Here is an 18,832-nt window from a genome sequence, read left to right as displayed (position 1 = left end):
CCCGGTGTCACCCCTGTGCCCCGGCAGGAGCAGGAGTCAGGCTGAACCCGATTCAGCCATTCCCTCCAATGAGAGCTTACAGTCACTTAAGCTCTCTGAGCCTCAGTTTCCTGATCTGTAACATGGGGCAGTAATAGCACTTGGATTCTATTTTGGTAAAGGTTAAGTGGCAGTAAAGTTCTCATTGATGGCTGGAACATCATTCACTGCCGGTCAATGAATAGTAAATGATAATAATAAACATCAACAATAATTACCAAGCTCTTAGGCTCATATAACACAAAGATAATTTCAAAGTGAACCACAACTATTACAGGATTCAGAAAAAATACATTTATACCGTCAGTTTAATACTCTTTCCCAGGAGACCACCCAATCCTGATCACTTGGCCTGGCCGGCATGAACGAAATAAAACCAACGGCAGTTCGTTCATTTGTTCATTTCTTTATTTATCCAATGAAAGCACAGTGGTAGGACTGGAGATTCAGGGGCAAACAGGACGGATGAAGTTTTTGCTTTTGTGGAGCTTCAGAACCCGAAGGGTAGACAGACTATAAGCAAGTGATCGCGTAAGTGAGGAAGACCACTTAGACGGCACTAAGTGCTTTCTAGGCAATAAGAAGGGCTGATGTGATAAGAGTGAACTAGATGGCCATTTCCACAGGGTGGCAGGGAAGTCCTCATTGGGGAGGTGACTCTTAAGGTGTGTTCTAAGACTTGAAGACGCCACCCATTTGGAGATGTGGGAGAGTCCCAGGCCAAGGCCACAGGAAGCTGCTGACTCCCTCCAGGGAGGTTGGAGCTCTGTGAAGACCAGAGCGAATGACATTCTTAGTTGAGATCAGGGCAGAGGCCAGCTCCTGGAGATGAGCAGCCTGGGTGAGAAGTTTCAATTTCAAGTTGAATGAGAGGCCAGTGGTGGGTTCTTTAAAGTTGGTTAAGTGATGCAAATATTTGAAGTTATCAGGCCAGCCCTAGCCAGTTTGTCTCAGTGGTTAGAGCGTTGGCCTGGGGACTGAAGGGTCCTGGGTTTGATTCCAGCCAAGGGCACGTACCTTAGTTGCAGGCTCGATCCCCGGCCCCAGGTGGGGGACGTGCAGGAGGCAACTAATTGGTGTGTCTCTCACATCAATGTTTCTTTCTCTCTTTCCCTCCCACTCTCTCTGAAAAGCAATGGAAAAAATATCCTCGAGGGAGGATTAAAAAATAATAAAGTTATCAGGCCAAGCTCTCCAAACTGAGGTTAGCTTTGCGAACGGGCTGAGGAACTCATAAACGAGGTTATGCTGTGGCATTACGGGTGTGAGGTTCTCCAGACCATGGGGTGAGGACCCAGTTTGGAGGGTGGGCAGCAGGCTCCAAAGAGCTGGCTGTTTTTTTTTTATAGCAGTTGATACTAAAAGGGCTTGGAGAGCTCATGGCAGCAGGAGTGTTGGAGAATCAGGGTCAGAAAACGGGCAATCACTGGGACCACAGCCAAAACAATGTCACAAAACTAGTCCGGGAGGTGTTGGCTGTTGACTCTATGCTAAACACTGGATGTCATAACCCATTTTGCCACCTGCAGTGGGCCTTGGGCGCTGCCAGTGCTGCTGCCCACGGTCACAATGGACAGCAGGGTGAATGTCCCTGACTGGCGGAGGTTAGGCAACCACCTTGCTGTAGCTGCAAGGAAGCTGGAGAGCAAGGTTCAGACTGAAGAAGAGGTGCTCCTACGGGGCACAGCTGTCAGAAGGCAGACCAAGAGGGACTGGCCACTTCAAGATCAAGCCGTCTGGGCCCTGTCAAGCTCTCCAGAATTAGCTTTCATCGTTCTTTCATTCTCTTAGCAATCTTCTCCTAGACTGTGAGCTGGTTGAGGGCAGAGACTTTGTCTAACTCAGCTGTGTCCTTTGGGTATAGCGCACAGTAGGCGCTCAGCAAATAATTCCACTAATATCTTGGGGAAGATTTATGTCCACCGGTTTCATGAGGCAACAAAAAAGCTGGATATATATGTTACAAGAAGACATTTTGGCTCCATGTAAGACAAATCCCAGTGAGTCTTCAGGTAGACACCTCTTTTCTGTCCCACACCACTCTCGTTCTCCCGGCAACTGTTACCCTCCATTCCAACTACGAGGTTCTCGAGGCAGTCACTTTTTTCTATGTGAGTCTACCAATTGGTCCAGTTATGGGAACCTGACCCAGCTGGGGTTTTCAGAATCAGAACCTGGAGAGTCCCTCTCATCTCACGTGGCAGGAGCTGTGGAGAAGAGGTGGCAGCATCCAGTTTTCTGCCATATCTCAAGTTAGACTGTGAAGGAGCAGCAGTGAGAGCACCAGCAGCGATTCCCTGGTTCCATTTAGTTGGGTCCCCCTGTATCTCTAGCCCTTTCTTCTGTTCCAGTACATAGCCCCACAGTTCATTAAACTTCCTTTTACCTAAGCAAGAGCTAGGTTTCTGTACTCAGCAGCAGGAGTCCTGATAAAACACCCAAGAAGTCTCCAAACATGTAATGTTGTCACTTGTGCGAAAAGTAACGTGGTTTTCACTACTGAAAGTATTCATGCAGTTTAAATGACCAATGTGAAAGGGATTTAAAGAGGGTATTTCTATCATGGGTGGAAGCCCTAAAATAACAGCAATAGTAGCAGCTACCTCCATGTGAGTGCTCGCTATGAGCCAGGCGTGTATGGTAGCTACACGGGGAAGCTGGCTTGGATCCGGGTTTATTAAGACTTAAAAGTTCAGTTAGAGGTTCTCAAACTTCTTAATCTCAGGATCCTTTTATGATCTTAAAAACTGAAGACCTTAAAGAATTTTTGTTTCTATGGGTTATACCTATATTACCATAATGGAAACCAAAATTGAGAAATTAAAGAACAAAAAAACCCCATCACATGTTAACATAAATATTTTTATTACAAGTAATTATTTTTAAAAACAAAAAAATTAGATGAGTGGCACTGTCGTACATTTTTGCAAATCTCTTCTACATCTGACTTAATAGAAGGCGGCTGCATTCTTATGTCTGCTTCTTCAATCAATACATTGCTTTAACTGAATTGTATAAAGAAGAAAAGCTGCCCTCATAGATCAGCAGTTGGAAGAGAAACTTCATGAACATCTGAAAGGGTTTCAGGTGCCCCCAGGAGTCCTCCGACCACACTTTGAGAACCACTGCAGTAACTAGACTGCTTCTCAGGTAAAGATTATACAGACATTGAATAGTACAACTGGCAAGTCCACCATGGCCAATACAGTTCAAACAAACTTCAAAAGGTGGGGGTAGTGAAGGAAACTGAATTCTCTTGATAATTAAATTTTAAGGGACACCAATTTTTAACTTGGGTTCATAAATTATTCTTCTGCCAGCCAAGATTACATATCAGATTTTTCAAGTTTACTTTTATAAACTAAGAAGAGAAAGCAACATGTCATACACAAAGTTAACATTTGTAGAGTGCTTTTTACAGTTTACAAAGCTTTCTGTGCCCACATGATGCCACTGAGTCCTTAGAAGCCTTCTAGAGGAGGAAAGCTTGGAGCAGGATGTGGGCAGAAGCTTTGTGACTAAGTGATGCGCACACAGGACACCTCTGCTCTGGCTCTAATAACAAACGTCTCACTTTCACAAGCTGGCTTTCCAATCTAGGAAGAGGGACCCTTTATTTATGTTCACTTTTTTCACATACACAAGAAAGAGCATCTATTATAGAATCCAACTGGATTTTATTTGACACAGAACACAACAGGACTGCGGGAATAGCAAACTGAAAAGACAAAGCAGAAAAGACCCGGTTCTATCTAACTTACAATTAAGTAACAGGAGGGCAAGTCATTAAATGAGTAACAAAACAGATGAGCTTGATGGAAGAATATTCTTTTTCTAGTGCCCATACCTGAAAGACAAAGTAAATCATTTTACTAATTCCTTAGTAATTTCCTGTTTTGAGACTATAAACCTGCTTAAACATATGAGCAAATTGGATGAAAACTTAGAAAAGATGTAAGGCTGGGTTATGACACTGGTCTCTCGCCCCTTTCATCTTGCCACCCTCTGTAATACCTTACCTACCACCCTCCACCCCGTTGGTAAAGGTCCCTCCCTGAGACTCCACTATGCCCACTGACTCCCACTTCCAGGTACCAGAGAGATGGCGGTGGTGGTAGGGAGGCGAGAGGAAAAAGTTAGAGCTGTGGTTGTGAGAAGGACTCCACCTGTTGGCTCTGGTCGGTGGCTCCAACAGTTTGAGCTCTTGACCTCACCCTACCTATGGCAGCCTTTTCCCACCCCTACTGCAGTACTCAGGCGCGTTTGGGGTACGGCAAGTACAGAGAACAGTAATAGAACAGCCTTCACTTTCAAGACCTACCACCAGCTGCCATTACAGCTCTGATTGTATTCAGTACTCTAGAAAAACTGCAGAATGTGGAAAAACTAAGAGTGGATTTCAAGTGGTTTTGGATTTCCCCAGAAGCCAAAATCTAACAAGATTATAAAAGTAAACAAAGCTAGGAAATTTCTTCCACATATAAATGGATTTCTACAACACAAAATTCTTCATTATCTTACTTAATCTTTTGTCCTGGTTCTTTCTGGGCAGTTAGCCTCTGATTAAAATATTTCGTTATATGGATGAAAATCACGGTACTTGAACTCCGGGTCACTGCTTCAATCATCCTGAAGGACTACTAGATCCTTAAAGCTCTTTTCATTAGAAATCCACTTGAATATTGTCTAAAAAAAAGTGCCAAACTCACACAGGGTAGAGTTCTAGTGTTTGTTAGTGGGCTGGAGAACAACCTAGAAGTTGCCTATCAGATTCAAGAATGCTGATTTGTTCCTTATGAATTTGTTTTCCCGATGCACTGAAAACCGCTGCCAGGCAAAGTCACTACTGGTTGGATACAGTGACAGTGTCAAAGCCCAAAATACAGAATTCATCACACTCTCCACTTCTTAGGCTCAGCCCTGGGCATATGTAATGGGCAACATGAGACAATTTGGGTCCAAAACAGAATCCTAAGCCTGCTCTAAGGAAAAGCAAGTCACAAAGCTCTGGAGAACTCAGAAAAGTGTTTCTGCCTGGACATGCATTACTATCCTGGTTCCACTCAGAACACAAGCTCCCCAAGAACAGGGACTGTCTCACACATATGCATCTTACACCTTACTCAGCACACACTTTGGAGAAGAGTGCAATGGTATGAGTTAGATACTGAGTATTTGGCAGGTTTCTTAAAAATGAACATGCATTTGATATGACTTTCCAAATTCTTTAAGTAAATAATTCAGTCTAAAAGTGAAATAACTGTTCCAATAAGGGGATTTCTAAACACTTAACAAACTAAAGAACCCTATTTTTTGCTTTTAAACCTAATTATATCCTATTAATCAAAACACATTTAAATAAAAATTCTCTGCCTCATAAAAATTTTAAAAATACAACTAAATACTAATTTTCAACTATTAAAGCAGCTAAGATGGAGTCTCCCACCTTAGTCTTCTAATCTCACTCCTGGAGGTAATCACCAGCAAGAGCTGTTTAGCTTTCCTGCGAATCTCCACATATGTACTTTTATGTACATGGGTGTAGATGCACTGTTTAGGGGGAGTGTAAATTAGTATATATTCTGAAGAAAGGAAAATCTGACACTATTAAAAATAAAAAATTCCTTACTCAGAAATTCCTCTTTTGAGAATTACTGTTTCAGATATACATTACTTACACATACACAAAAAGATTCATGTATAAGGATGTTCATCCTTACACATTGCTTTTAACAGTGAAAAACTGGACACCCAAATGCCGATCAACAAGGATTGATTAAATAAATTATGGTACATCTACATAAAAAACATACTCTGCAACCACTAGAAAGGAGGTAGTTTGATATGTGTAAATATGGGAAATCTGCAAAATGAAATGAAAAAGCAAGGTAAATTATTATATAAGACGCTCATATCTATGTTAAAGAAAAAATTATGTATGTATACCTACCCATATACAAGTACATACATGGAGATAGGCAGGAAAGCTAAGAAGCTCTTACTGATGGTTACCTCCAGGAGTGAGACTAGAAGACTAAATGAGAGACTCATTTTTGTGGTCAGTCTATCCTTTTGAGCATTTGAATTTTATTTCACCATGCCAAGTTTTATTTACATAGTAACAGTAATGTTGAGATAGCCATAAATGCTGTATCAGAATTAATCTGCATAAGATAAACCAAACAAGACAGGTGCATATGATTCTGCCCAAAACCAAGATAACTGACATTCGTTAGCCCCTGGAGCCTTACTATGGATGTGATTTTGAAAATACTTAATAGTTTACAGATCCTCATATTTTCTACTCTCCCAGACCCTAGACAGTTGGGAAACTCTAGGTTGCAAACTTCTAATGTTGGTGACACCGCTGTATTTTCCACATAGGTGTCCTTAATTAACCAAAAGCTGGTTTATAAAACAAGGTATGCTCCATGGCTCCATGTTTTAAGACTATGAGCCTTCAGCCTGAGGTGAGAAAAAGAATGGCACTGACACAAAGCCCAGTCTTACAACACTGAGACAGAGACACTTACTTTTGGAATTCCCACTCTCTGTTGTCCAGTGGACACACCTGCCGTGTTTTGAGCCAGCGAGAGATGCAGTGGAAGTGAAAAGCATGCTGGAAGAGAAGATACATTTTGTTAAAAATTACCGTGTAGGTTCAACCATCCACTAATAACATGTCTCAAATGCAGTAGGGTGGTTATGTACAGGGGGCTCAAGAAGAGCAACGGGAGACAAGAAACAGCGAGAGGCAAAAGGTTAGGACACCTACAATGAAACATCTGCTAGAAATGTCATTACTACTGAAGGGAGAAACTACTTAGGAAGAACGGCGTATGTTCTAGCAGTGAGCTCTCTCCCCTTCTCTAAGGGAGGTGGAATGTGGCTCCCTGGTCCTATCCAGCCTCTACATTCCTTGGACAAAAGCAGATTTCAAACTTCCCCATTCTCGGTCCCAGCTGCACTCCCCTCTCCTTGGAGAACAGGAACCCCAGGGGAAGAGCCTTCGCAGCCCCTGGCAGTGCACTACCACTGCCACCCACCCACCCACCCAGAGCTAAAGGGTACTTCCCCGACCTTCCCACACCCAGCTCAACTCCATTGAAAGAACTTTATTTCCAGATTTGTTCCTAAATATAGTGCTATTACAAGAGCTCAGTACTCAATAAGCCTTTAATGGGTAAAGGGACTTTGTCTTAAAAGGGAATGAGATAAAAATTAGGGTAAAAGGAAGTATTATGATGAGCAAACTGCCCACAAACAGCTGAAAGGGCATCAAAGGACTTATTTCATGATCAAGATAGGAAGTAAAGCCCGGGGCTGGTGTTGTTTAGTGGTTGAGCAATGGACCTATGAACCAGGTGATTGTGGTTCGATTCCCAGTTAGGGCATGTGCTGGGGTTGTGGGCTTGATCCCCTGTAGGGGGCGTGTAGGAGGCAGCCAATCAATGACTCTCGCATCATTGATGCTTCTATCTCTCTCCCTCTCCCTTCCTCTCTCTGAAATCAATAATAAAAGAAACATATATATATTAAAAAAATAGTTTAAAATAAAGATAGGAAGTAAAAAGGCAAGAGTACCAAGAATACTGACAATACTGGTAACTGACAGGGAGCTCGGAGCTGGCTTTCAGATTTGGGAAAAGGACAGCCTGAGTGCCTTGCGCCTTGATGACCTGCGATGCTCATCACAGCCTCGGCAACGCCATTCATCCCCTCCCCTGGCCATACGAGGAAAGCACTAAGATAGAAGGGGCAAGTGTTCCTCCTCCTCTAACCTGTGAGGGGCCAGCTGCAGGGGGACGGGGAGAAATGCTGACACCCAAAAAACGATGGAAGCTCCTGCAGGCTTGGATTAGTAACAGCCTTGAAATCTAGTCAACTGTGTCTCCCGAAACACGCGAGGAATTTAAAGAAGAATCACAGTATGGCTTATTATCTTGCAAACTGTCCTCTGACAAAGACAAAATCTGAATTCCTTAATTAGGAGTGGAATCCACAGCTAGTACACTACGGATATTCAACAGGACAAATACTCGCCCAGAGTGACAGCTTTTGGACAATCCCTTTCCTGTTGACTCTCATACAACCCATTACGGAAAAACCCCCACAAACTTTCTAAAAGGCAGAAAGCTGAGCCATTTTTCTCAACCACAGGGACAGACTCACCGAAGGGTATCCAAGACACCCTTCCCCTCCCCCAGGAAGCACTCTGCAGCAGTACAGGGTCCTTGTGTACCCCAACCACCTCCAAAAATGAGGGAGGGGATGCAAATGAGGCTGTGTGACAGTGACAGCATCCCTGAACGTGCCTGACCCCAACCTTCTTCCTGTTAACAATCTAAGATATATTATGGGAACGTTGAGCAGTCTCAAAGCACGCTGACCAGCCTTCACAGTTTATAGAAGTTAACATTCCATCACTGAGCATTACAGCAACCCTGGCAGGCAAGACGGGTATTATCATCTCCACTTTACAGACAGGAAACCAAAACCCAGACTAGTTAAGTGACCTGCCCATTTCAAGGAGCTGGTTAGTAAAAGACCCAGAACTAGAACCCAGGACTAGCCCAAAGGTTTCTGCCACACCATGCTGGCTCTTCTTTATGGTAGGCTCTCTGAGTAAGTCTCTCCTTAGCCAAACTTGGGGGAAGCTCAATCTCTTTTCCTTCTACCAGAGAGTAACATGGTTCTTAGTATATGCCTGAATGCCAGGGAGGGCAAAGAGCTGTCCCTCAGCCAACACAGGTTTCTGTGAAACTGCCCACAGGACCCTGACAGAATTAGGACGGTCACCACAAGCTGTGGGTGAACCTCAAGCACAGATAACTACTATCTCTCCAGTAACCACCACTACTCCAAATTTGTATTTATTTAGCATTATGTTTACTATGTGTCAGGAGGTATTTTAAGCACTTTGAACATAAAATCATTTCATTCTGATTACACTCTATGCAGTCTATTGTTAGCCCTATTTTACATGAGGGAACCCAGGCTGAGATGTCAAATACCTGCCCAAAGTCACTTCATAAGTTAAGTGGCAATGACAGGGAATGGAGGTCTGATTCCAAGCCCCTTAGGCCTATGCGATGCAAGGGCTGTGGGTCCTCTGTACCTGCAGCATAGGAGGTCCAGACAGAACAATTTTAGGTCATCTGACTAGGACTATATGGCTATAAATGAATTTTAACACATGCTGGAAATAACATATTTGATGTTTGTTATCCTTCACACCTGTCACACCCTGGAAGGCCACACATTTAGTCCAACAACGCTGCACAAAACATTTCTGGTGTGAGCCATGTTAAAAACAAAACAAAATCAAAAACCCAAAATCTGAACTTAGTACATTTGCTACACTTAAAATGCACACATGTGCACACACGAACACTCAATTTATTCACCAAACTTAGTTCCACAGGACCACCTACCCTTTAAAAAAATCTGTTAGGAAGGTAAAGATTCCCCCTAACAGAATACTCCAAAACCTGTGCCATAGGCCCTGAAAGCAGTTCCCAAAGATGAATCTCCAAAATGTGGCTAAGAAAAGCGGCCCACTTTGCAGTTAAGACAAACTAGTGCCTCTGCAATAACTAGTAATTGTTACCTTGTAACAGGTAAACGGCACAAAGATTTCATCTTTTTCACTACTTATATACCTCCTGGGAGAAGGGTGAGCTAGTCATTTCCCCCACATATCTTCGAGACTGGCAAAGCAGTAAAGTGGGAATATAGTTACAAGCCGCACTGAGCGGGAGAGATGCTTCCTTACATTACAGACTCCCCACGCGACGGTGCACTCTTCAGAAGTGGCAGACGCCTGGTTAGCCTGGCATTCTATGCCTGTGGGAACAAAAGCAACAAGGTCACAGACCGCAAGAGCAAACTTTCAATTTATAGCAGTCCTACCTGCACAATCACACAATGGCATGCTTAGAGCAGGGTGAGGCGAGTGGTGGTGCAAACCTGAACGAAACATCCAGTGATTAGTCAAAATTGTTTTTTAATGAATGTGAAAAAGGGTGAAGGACAGATAAGGCGGAACGTGACTTAACAGTGTGCTTTGCAATGATCTCCTACCCTAGTTCAAGAACAGTACTGAAGAAAAAGGCACTTTTAAATTCTGAACATAACCTGACTTGTCCAAATGAAAATGATTCCTCCTAATTTGGTAAACTTCATAAACTCTTAGTCACCTCCTAACTCTTACTGTTTTGAGAACTGGCACCTTTTCCCTATTCTTGCCAAATGCTTCCTTGAAGGCCCTCAGAAAACCCAAGCTTGCCCGCCTGAGGTTCCAAAGCCTAGAGGGGTCAGGCAGACACATGTGAACTGGTACAAAAGCAACATAAAAGGGGTGAAGAGGCCTATGGCAAACTGCTCGAAGACATCAAATCTTAAGTCTTTAAAACACTGCCAACAAAGCAAATCTGTTCCGCCAATGGGTGAGAGGTCTGGGGCCCACCACTTAGTGATGCTTATGGCCCCTGTGGTGATGCCGTCTGGTGAAAAGAGCACATTAATGAAAACGTACACAATATCAATTTCATCAAGGGGAAAGAGAAGGGAACCTAAAGAATGAAAATCTAAGATCGAGACGTGGTGAGTTAAACTTTACTTGGGATAAAATTCAAGGAACAAGAATTACTAATGTAGCCCGGCCAGGCGTGGCTCAGCGGTTGAACGTCGACCTAGGATCCAGGCGATCAGGGTTCGATTCCCGGTCAGGGCACATGCCAGGGTTGTGGGCTGCAGCTGATCGATGACTCTCTCATCATTGATGTTTCTATCTCTCTCTCTCCCTCTCCTTTCCTCTCTCTGAAATCAATAGAGATATATTTTTAAAAATAAATAAATCCTGACAAATTGTGTTTTTAAAAAAACAAACAAAAAAAAGAATTACTAATGTATAACTTGCTTTCTCTGAGGGTGGTAACCAAATGAAGTCTCCTTTCTGAAGAAAAAAAGCTTCAGGGAAGTCTACTTAATAGGAGACAATTATTTCAATCTTCCATAGAAGGAAAATAGTAAAACTAAGAAAATAATGCTGCGATTTCAAAGGTTTTAAAGGAAAAGATACACTGTAATAAGGGTTTTCCCCCACCCTTTGAAAATACGAAAGTCAAAGAATCTGAGATCTCAGAACTTGCTTTTGCTACACAGATTCACACTACAAAGAGAATAACTGGATTTTCATTCTGATAAAAGTGGAGATCCAGTGTCTACACAGTATATTCAAGAATTTATTGGGGCTGTGAATCCACTACCATATAAAGGGATGGCTGAGAAAATCAAATCTGATGTCCTTCAAATTAGATCCTCTCACATACATAAGGACTAGGTGTTATGAAATTAGCTAAATAAAATACACAATTATTTAAGTAAATAACAAAACTGCTTCAAGGTACATTATCATGCTTTTATTTTTTTAGATCTAGGTATTTTTAAATTATTATTATTGATTCTTGAGCCAGGAAGGGAGGGTGGGGAGAGGGGGGAAAAGGGAAAGAGAGGGAGGGAGGGGGAGGGAGGGGAGGGGGAGGAGGGGGAGGAGAGGGAGGGAGAGGGAGGGAGAGAGCCATTGATGGGTTGCCTCCAGCACATGCCCCAACTGTGGGCTGAACCTGAAACCTGGGTATGTGCCCTGACTGCGAATTGAACCCTCCACCTTTTGGTGTATGGGATGATGCTCCAACCAACTGAGCCACACTGGCCAGGGCTAGATCTAGGTATTTTTAAGGGGCTCTATCTTTCTATGCCAAATGCAAAGTAGGCTCTCAGGACTTGAAGAGGAAAACAAAAACCACTTCCATAAACAGAGGATGGGGGACAAGTATACATTTGTTCCTTACCAGAAAATCCCTAACAAGGAACAAAAATATATAGGAGGGAGAGGATTGCGATCCAGAATGTCAGATAAAATGGCAGGAACAATTACTAAATACAAGCATAAAACATTCTCACAAAATGTCTTCAAGCTTTTGGTGCAGAGAGTGTCATTAGTTCAAACAGGGGAAGGAACAGGGGAGGAGTCAACCTAGAGCAGACAGACAAGCAGCATGTAACCGGTTCTATCATACCCCTGGCAAAGGCAGAAGCTTAATTAATGTGATACACAAAGCTTGGGGACTTTTAAATTTCAATAAAAGCTAAGGAAGCAATGGCTTCATTTGGAAATGAACAGATTTTACACTTTCAAACACTGATGGAACCGTGGTTTTAGGAAGAGACTAACTTCTTAGGGACAAAGGCTGGGTCTAAGCCTTTCTGGGTGCCCTCTTCATCTGGAACTAGAGTACCTGAGGTAGTGGAGAAAATAACACCTAGCAGATTGTGTATTTAATCAACTCTGTAAAACACCAAAAAATGGAGCAATATAAAAGAAATATGAGGCTGTAGTATCAATTAAATAAATATGGGCATGTAGGATCAATTTGGACTCAAACAAGGAAGTCTTCAGACCAAGAATGCTTTGTAGGAGTCCAACTGGGGAACATAAAATAATCACTCTTATTTTTTACAGCTATTATATAATTATTCATTTAATGCCAGACCAGAATATATTAGAAAATGGCCATTGCTAAACCAAGAATCTTATTTTCATCTTTAACAAAATGTCTTTTTCAAGAATCACATTCCACTTATTTTTGAAAGAAAGGTCCAGTTGTGGCAATCAGATTTCTCTTTAGTGTCTGTATTAAACAAAAGGGTATGTTTCCTAAGGATAAGGATTTGATCACAGTCATTGTTTTATTCTGATGCTTAGCAAAAGGCCCAGGATATAAATATTTTTTGAATGAATAAAAGCTACAACTTGAAAATACTTCCATAATGTTTTCTTATAGTTCACTATTCTACTTCTTCATCTAGCATTTAAAAGATGTGATAAAGCAGGTGAATACCTCGAGCCTACACTGATCCCCTAAATGGTCAACTCTAGGAGAAGACAGAGTATTAATGTCTTTGTCTGTTACGGTCTTTCCAAGAAGTGCATTCTCTTTCATCCAGAGAGAAACACAACAACTTAGATATAGAGGTAAAAAAATAAATAAATAAATCCGGGTTATAAAATCATTAACTATTTACAGAAGAGAGCCCCAAGAAAGTAAAAATTTCTCTGGGCACAAGTCCTTGTGAAAACACATAGCAAAGAAATTGGCAAGCATGTAATCGGATACTCCACCCAAACACATTTAGAAACGTGCATGTGTTTTCCTGTGATGAACTCCTTCTATCTATATTAAACATCATGGTAGCTGCTGATCTGCTCTGTTGTGTGAAAAGGTAAACAGGGTCAAAACTCAAAGAAACCAAGGGCAATAAGGTACCAACGACACCTGCCACGATCACTTTTCAACACAAAACACTGAATTGTGCTTTCTAAATTGCAATGGTCAAAAACTGCTCCCCAATTTTGTGTTTGTATTACTCACTGAGCAAATATTTAGTGAGAACCTGTAATGTATTGGGCACTATGCTAGATGCTGGGAATATAGCAGTAAATAACATGGACATGAGAGGGGACCAATTAAATTAAATGGTTGCTACAAAGGAAACCACGGGATGTCTTGGGAATATTGAACAGAACTGTCATAGTCTGTGTTTGTGTGTATGTAAGTATGTTCAAGGTGAGATGTGAAGATCAATTATAGGTTAGTTCTGAATTACTCAATGAAGTAGCCACCAGCCACATGTGGCTACTGAGCACTTGATACTGGCTAGTCTGAATTAAGATTAGACTAGATGTAAGTGTAAAATATACTTCAAAGGCCTAGTACAAAAAAAAGAATGTAAAATGTCTCACTTTAAAACACTGATTACATGTGGAAATTAAAATAGTTTGGATAAAGTAGGATAAATAAAATAATGTGGTTTTTTTTTTACTTTATTAATGTGGGTACTAGTAAGTTTTAAATTATGTATGTGCATGGATTTGTGGCTCACATTTAGATTGGACAGTGTTGGGTTAGATCTAGGTAGGAGGGAGAAGAGGCAGAAAGAACAGTATATATAAGGGCTCTAAAAAAAGACCATGGATACTTCAAGAATGGAAAGCCAGAGAAACTACCAGAGTGAGTAGGAGAGTGACTTAAGATGAAGTTGGAGAGGTAGGTGATTTAAAAAATAAGTGCCTATAATTTCAATTCTAGAAAGCTGAAATTTCTTTCTCCCACTTCTGATCTCAGTAACAAACCACTTTAGTATAAAAAAGTATTCTCAACTCTTCCTGGTGGGGTCAACATTCCAGCCCCTATTGCTATAAGGTTACTACATTAGTGCATTGATAGCTATAATCAAATCCACCAGGTGAGGTAGGCTATGTGGGGATTTAAATGAAATTTCTTTAGTGTAATTAATTGCCTATTTAGATGTTGGCAGTGACGTCCTCTTAACTGTTTCTGGGGCTAAGACTGAAAATTCTTACTTCTTAGGCTTCTTTTATTTACAAATCTTGCCCAGCAAAAACTACCTCTGATTGAATACTTTAGCTCAAAGTTTACTTTCTTCCTTTCACCTTTGCCTTTGAGTCTGTGTATGAAATGGAAAATATAGAGGAATCAACAGTGCCTCTGGGTCCACAATTCATTCTAAATATGGCCTTCTCATCTTTAGACTGAACAGATTTATTCTGAGCTGAGTATGCCTCCAAAACATCATAAAAAACTACTCTATTTCAAACATGCCAATGGACTAGATGCAGAAGACCCCAAGTGCTCTATGCTTTATATTTCATAGTGAAGAATAAAATTGGTCACATCAGGATAGCCACAATCTCTGTAACCTTCTCAATTTCCTCCCATCCTCCTGCAATTACTTACAAAGATCCATAATGTGGTTCCTGCAGATGGCACAGTTATCAACCACAATATCCCAGGCCCACAGGGCTACTGCATTCCACTGCAAAGAGAAGATGGGGGGGGGGAACAAAGTACTCTCCTTGTAATACACATACACACTCCAGGATTTCATGCTGCAGCTGCAGTTATCATCTCTTTGGCAACAAGGACCACCAAGCAATAGTTTTTGGATATTACTTTATTCTTATATTAGATAGCAACAGTAAGCTATACATATGCTCACCCATTCTCCAAATGGTTCAGTATATGAACATAAAAATTAATGTTACCATTTAATTTTACTTTTTCCTACAGCTTAAAATAATTTCATCAGTAAGCAAATCAGTAATAATTTTTAAGTGCCTATTTCAGGTTTACTATGCAGAGAGTTGAATTACTGTGCAGGTTCCCCTGGTAGTTGCATAAGAGCTCAATTTCTGCGTAAGTAAATATCTGCTCTTTCAGGCAGCTTTGGATGCACAAGTGGGGAGGTGAAAGCTAGAAACAGAATGAACTAAGATGATGATTGGATCATAAAATGGGTAATCGTGGGGTAAGCTGGATAACTAATTACCCAGTGTCAGTACACAGAAGAAGGTCACCACTTATATGTTACACAAGACTACTTCATAACAAACTAGAATTTTACTTAGCTACTACCATCAAATAACCTGATGTTCTCAACTTTTCATACTCAGACTCTTATATTTAGTTAAGATAATTCCAATAAGAGCTTATTTAAAAGTGGCATTTAAGTAATTTAACCTCCTGGCTTCTGCAATCATAAATATTCCCAAACTTCCTTTTCACCCCCTAATTTGGGGCCACTTTTCAAACTGTCATCTCTTCCAACCCAATTCTTAGTGTCTAGTAACTTCTTCAGCACTTTTCACCCGACAGCTTCAACTTGGAGGAAAAATATCCTACTTCTATTACTCTTCAATATGGCTGCTGGTTGTAACCGAGCACGCAGCGCCCACAATGAAACGCCAAAAAACAACTAGGAGGGGAAATACTGTCTGTGTATACCCAGATGTTCCAGGAGTAACACCAGCAGATTCAAAATCTTCAAATTTGAATCTTCATATTTATTTCATCTTAGGTGGGAATTGGCACTTCTCCCCCAAACTGTTAGCAAACCACTCTAAGGCATTTCATGCAAAAAGACACGTTCCACATTTTTGGCTTTCCCACCTTTAGCAAGTCGTTCGCTACCAGTAATCAAACTTCCCTTAAAAGATGCGATCCGGGCTCGGATTTTTTTTTTTTTTGGAGGGGGGTCTGAATATGTGACTGGAGCGGCTTGTTGTAACAAACCAACAGACCTCTCAAAAGCAACAAGAGTTACACTCAAAACACTTACTCGGCGGGGTTCGGGACAGAGAAGGGGCTAATGGTAACGCATGTCCCGATTAGGCGAGGACCGGGTAAGGGTCCCTCAGGGTTAGAGGGACCCGGACTTTCGGAAAGGGGCGGGGCAGGGAGATCAGCCCGGCTCCTCAGAGGCCTCCAATGCGGTAGGGCTTCAGGTTCCCGGCTTTCGCTACACAGCCCCACCCTCCACCCTCCGCACCGCTACTACTCCCCCTTCCACCCCCCACAACCCTCTTCTTCCCCCAGCCCCCCCACACCACCACCACCACCGCCACCCCACTCCAGTGACAGCTCAGACGCTTGGCTCCCTGGCCAACTCGCAACCCCGCGTATCTCAATAAGCACTTCCGTGATTGGCCCCTCAGCCTCTTAGTGAAACCAATATTGACATTGACAGTGGGCCTCAGTCATGCCGATCAACCCTAAGACCCGCCCCCCAGCTTCCTTTCGTGGTACCCGGTCATAGGAATGCCCTGAAATGAAGCCCTTTCCCTCGCGCCTCGGTCATCCTCGGGCCTGCCAGCCATATAAGCGCCTCTCTAGCTTCCCTGAGGAAGGCGCTGGCGAGACCCAACCTTTTTCACTTCAAAGCGTTTCTTGCCCGCGCCGCTGTTGGTGCCGCTCGGGGTATCCACATCCATTGCTGCCGCCATTTTGGAAACACACCGTCTGCCGCCCGCCCACTGCGCCTGCGCACCAGCGCACTCTTCGCTCCTCCTCCCTCCCCGGCACCGCCTCGGGCACCCCACCCCTTACTGGCCCGCGAGAGGTAGGTGGGGGGCGGAGCACGTGGCCACGCCTCTTAAAGGCGCTGGCGGAGTTTTTCCCCCTCCTGTGCCGGCGGGGGAGGAGGCGGTGGCCTGAGCGGCTGGGGCGGGGCCGGGCGGGGCCGAGCGGGGCCGGGCAGACGCAAGCGAACCGGGTGAAAAAGCTCGACGAGACTCGCTCTTGTCGCCCTCCCGCGGGAAGGCCCCGGCCACACTGCTGGGGCGGCGGCTGCTTCCTCCACCTCGACCGCGACCTGCGGCCCCGCCCCGCCTGCCCGGCCGCCGCGCGGCCGGCGTGCCGGCGAGTTTTCCTCCGCCTTCCGTCGGGGGAGGGTCTAGGGCGGGCGCCGTCCCTCTTGCGGCCAAACCCTGAGTCCGCAAGCTGCCGGTTCGCAGGTCCTGCCCGGCTTCAGGGCCGGGCCCGAGATGCAGCCGCCCTGGGAGACCTGAGGCCGGGGAGAGCCGGGGCCCAGGCACCGTTTGGCTTCCTGAGTCCAATTCGGGAAATGCTCAGGATTCGACGGGGAGGACGGCGCTCCCCGAACGTCCTCCCCGGGGCCGGACAGCGGGCGTTGTCCAGCTCGGCCCTCACCTGCCCGCCTGAGAGCCCCGGAGGAAGGAGCGGAGCCTGGGAGACGCCGCCGTAGCCCGCCCGAAACACCTCTCCGCCGCAGGACGGCCTTTGGTTAAGGGACAGGGTTTCAACTCCCCGCTCTGGAGAGCGCAGCGCGTTTCCCGATCCTCAGCTGGTCATCTGTGGGGTTCTTTCTCCCGAATTTCGGTCCTCTTTCCGCTCCGTTTGCCATAGTCATATCTTTGGTCTCAGTACTTCCAATTTGTGTGACGCATTCAGCTATTTATTCTTACTGGTCATTCCTTCCCAGCCAAAGCACCTGTACTTTATGTACCTGAGGACCAGGATCCCTTTTGCATCTCTAACCTTGTAGAGGTATAACTCAGCGAGGTCACTCCTAAATATTGTATTGGTTTATTTGAAAGCTCATATTTTTCTCTCAGAAAATTGGAGAGCAGTGGAGTGCGTGGACTACATTGCTAAATCAGAATAACTGCGATTTGTTCTCCTGTCTTAGTCATAAACAGGTACAACACATCTGTGAAAACAGGACAGCTTTAACTGGACTTGGAAGAGAAAATTTGTTTGAGGCTTTAAAGCATTATAGGAACCCTGCAAAGTTTTTCTTAGCTCGTTTTGTTAATGATTCCATGATAGGATTTCTGTCATCTGTTTATTGTGTCCCTACAAGCCCCTATATGAAGACAAGAAATTTTTGGTAAATTAAGACATTGAAGGCAGATTTATCCTTCATTCAACAAATTCATTGAGTATGATGCAGGTTCTGTTATAAACAGACAGTGATTAAGGTGTCAAACTCCTAATAAGGAAACATTGACTTAAGTCAGCAAATAGTTACATCAGAAAATCTCTGGTATCACTATCAAGATCATGAGATTGAGGGGAGATGGAAGCAACATTAAATTGGGTTATTAGGCCTCTTCGAGGAGTGACATTTAAGCTAAAGGCCTTATGATGACTTAAAGGGCCCTGCACGACCTGCTACTCATTATTTTATTATGCTTTCCTCCTCCTTCCTAAGTGCTACATGTACCTTCTAACGTATTTTTCATTTACCCATTTATCAGGTTTATTGTGTTGTGTGTGTCCTTACCAAGACGGGATTTTGATTGCTTTGTCTATTGGTAATCAAAACTCCTGGAACAGTGTGCCCGGTACGTAGTAGGTGCTCAGTGTGTATTGAACAAATACATTTGAAGCCTATTGAGCAAAGGAGG

At 43.4% G+C, this 18,832-nt stretch overlaps 1 protein-coding gene across 1 annotated transcript; it reads right to left on the bottom strand.

Annotated features, from left to right (window-relative positions):
• Positions 1-2,880: 2,880 nt before the first annotated feature.
• RBX1 (ring-box 1) lies at positions 2,881-16,926 on the bottom strand. The gene is made up of 5 exons (XM_016205318.2): positions 16,829-16,926; positions 14,862-14,940; positions 9,815-9,885; positions 6,573-6,658; positions 2,881-3,886 (listed from the first exon to the last, which is right to left on the bottom strand). Exons 1-5 carry the CDS (start codon positions 16,904-16,906, stop codon positions 3,874-3,876), a joined length of 327 nt encoding a protein of 108 aa, XP_016060804.1. The 5' UTR covers positions 16,907-16,926; the 3' UTR covers positions 2,881-3,873.
• Between the last annotated feature and the right edge of the window lie 1,906 nt (positions 16,927-18,832).

This window comes from Miniopterus natalensis, chromosome 2, assembly GCF_054644295.1.
Source record: "Miniopterus natalensis isolate mMinNat1 chromosome 2, mMinNat1.hap1, whole genome shotgun sequence".
In the NCBI taxonomy this organism is placed as follows: domain Eukaryota; kingdom Metazoa; phylum Chordata; class Mammalia; order Chiroptera; family Miniopteridae; genus Miniopterus; species Miniopterus natalensis.
This window is presented reverse-complemented; position numbering and strand designations above follow the sequence as displayed.

Coding starts and splice junctions, on each gene's coding strand:
- RBX1 (XM_016205318.2), bottom strand. CDS start 16,906: ATGGCGGCAGCAATGGATGTGGATACCCCGAGCGGCACCAACAGCGGC. Junction 14,941..16,828: donor AACGCTTTGAAGTGAAAAAG/GTTGGGTCTCGC, acceptor TTCTCTTTGCAG/TGGAATGCAGTAGCCCTGTG. Junction 9,886..14,861: donor GAACCACATTATGGATCTTT/GTAAGTAATTGC, acceptor TTGTTCCCACAG/GCATAGAATGCCAGGCTAAC.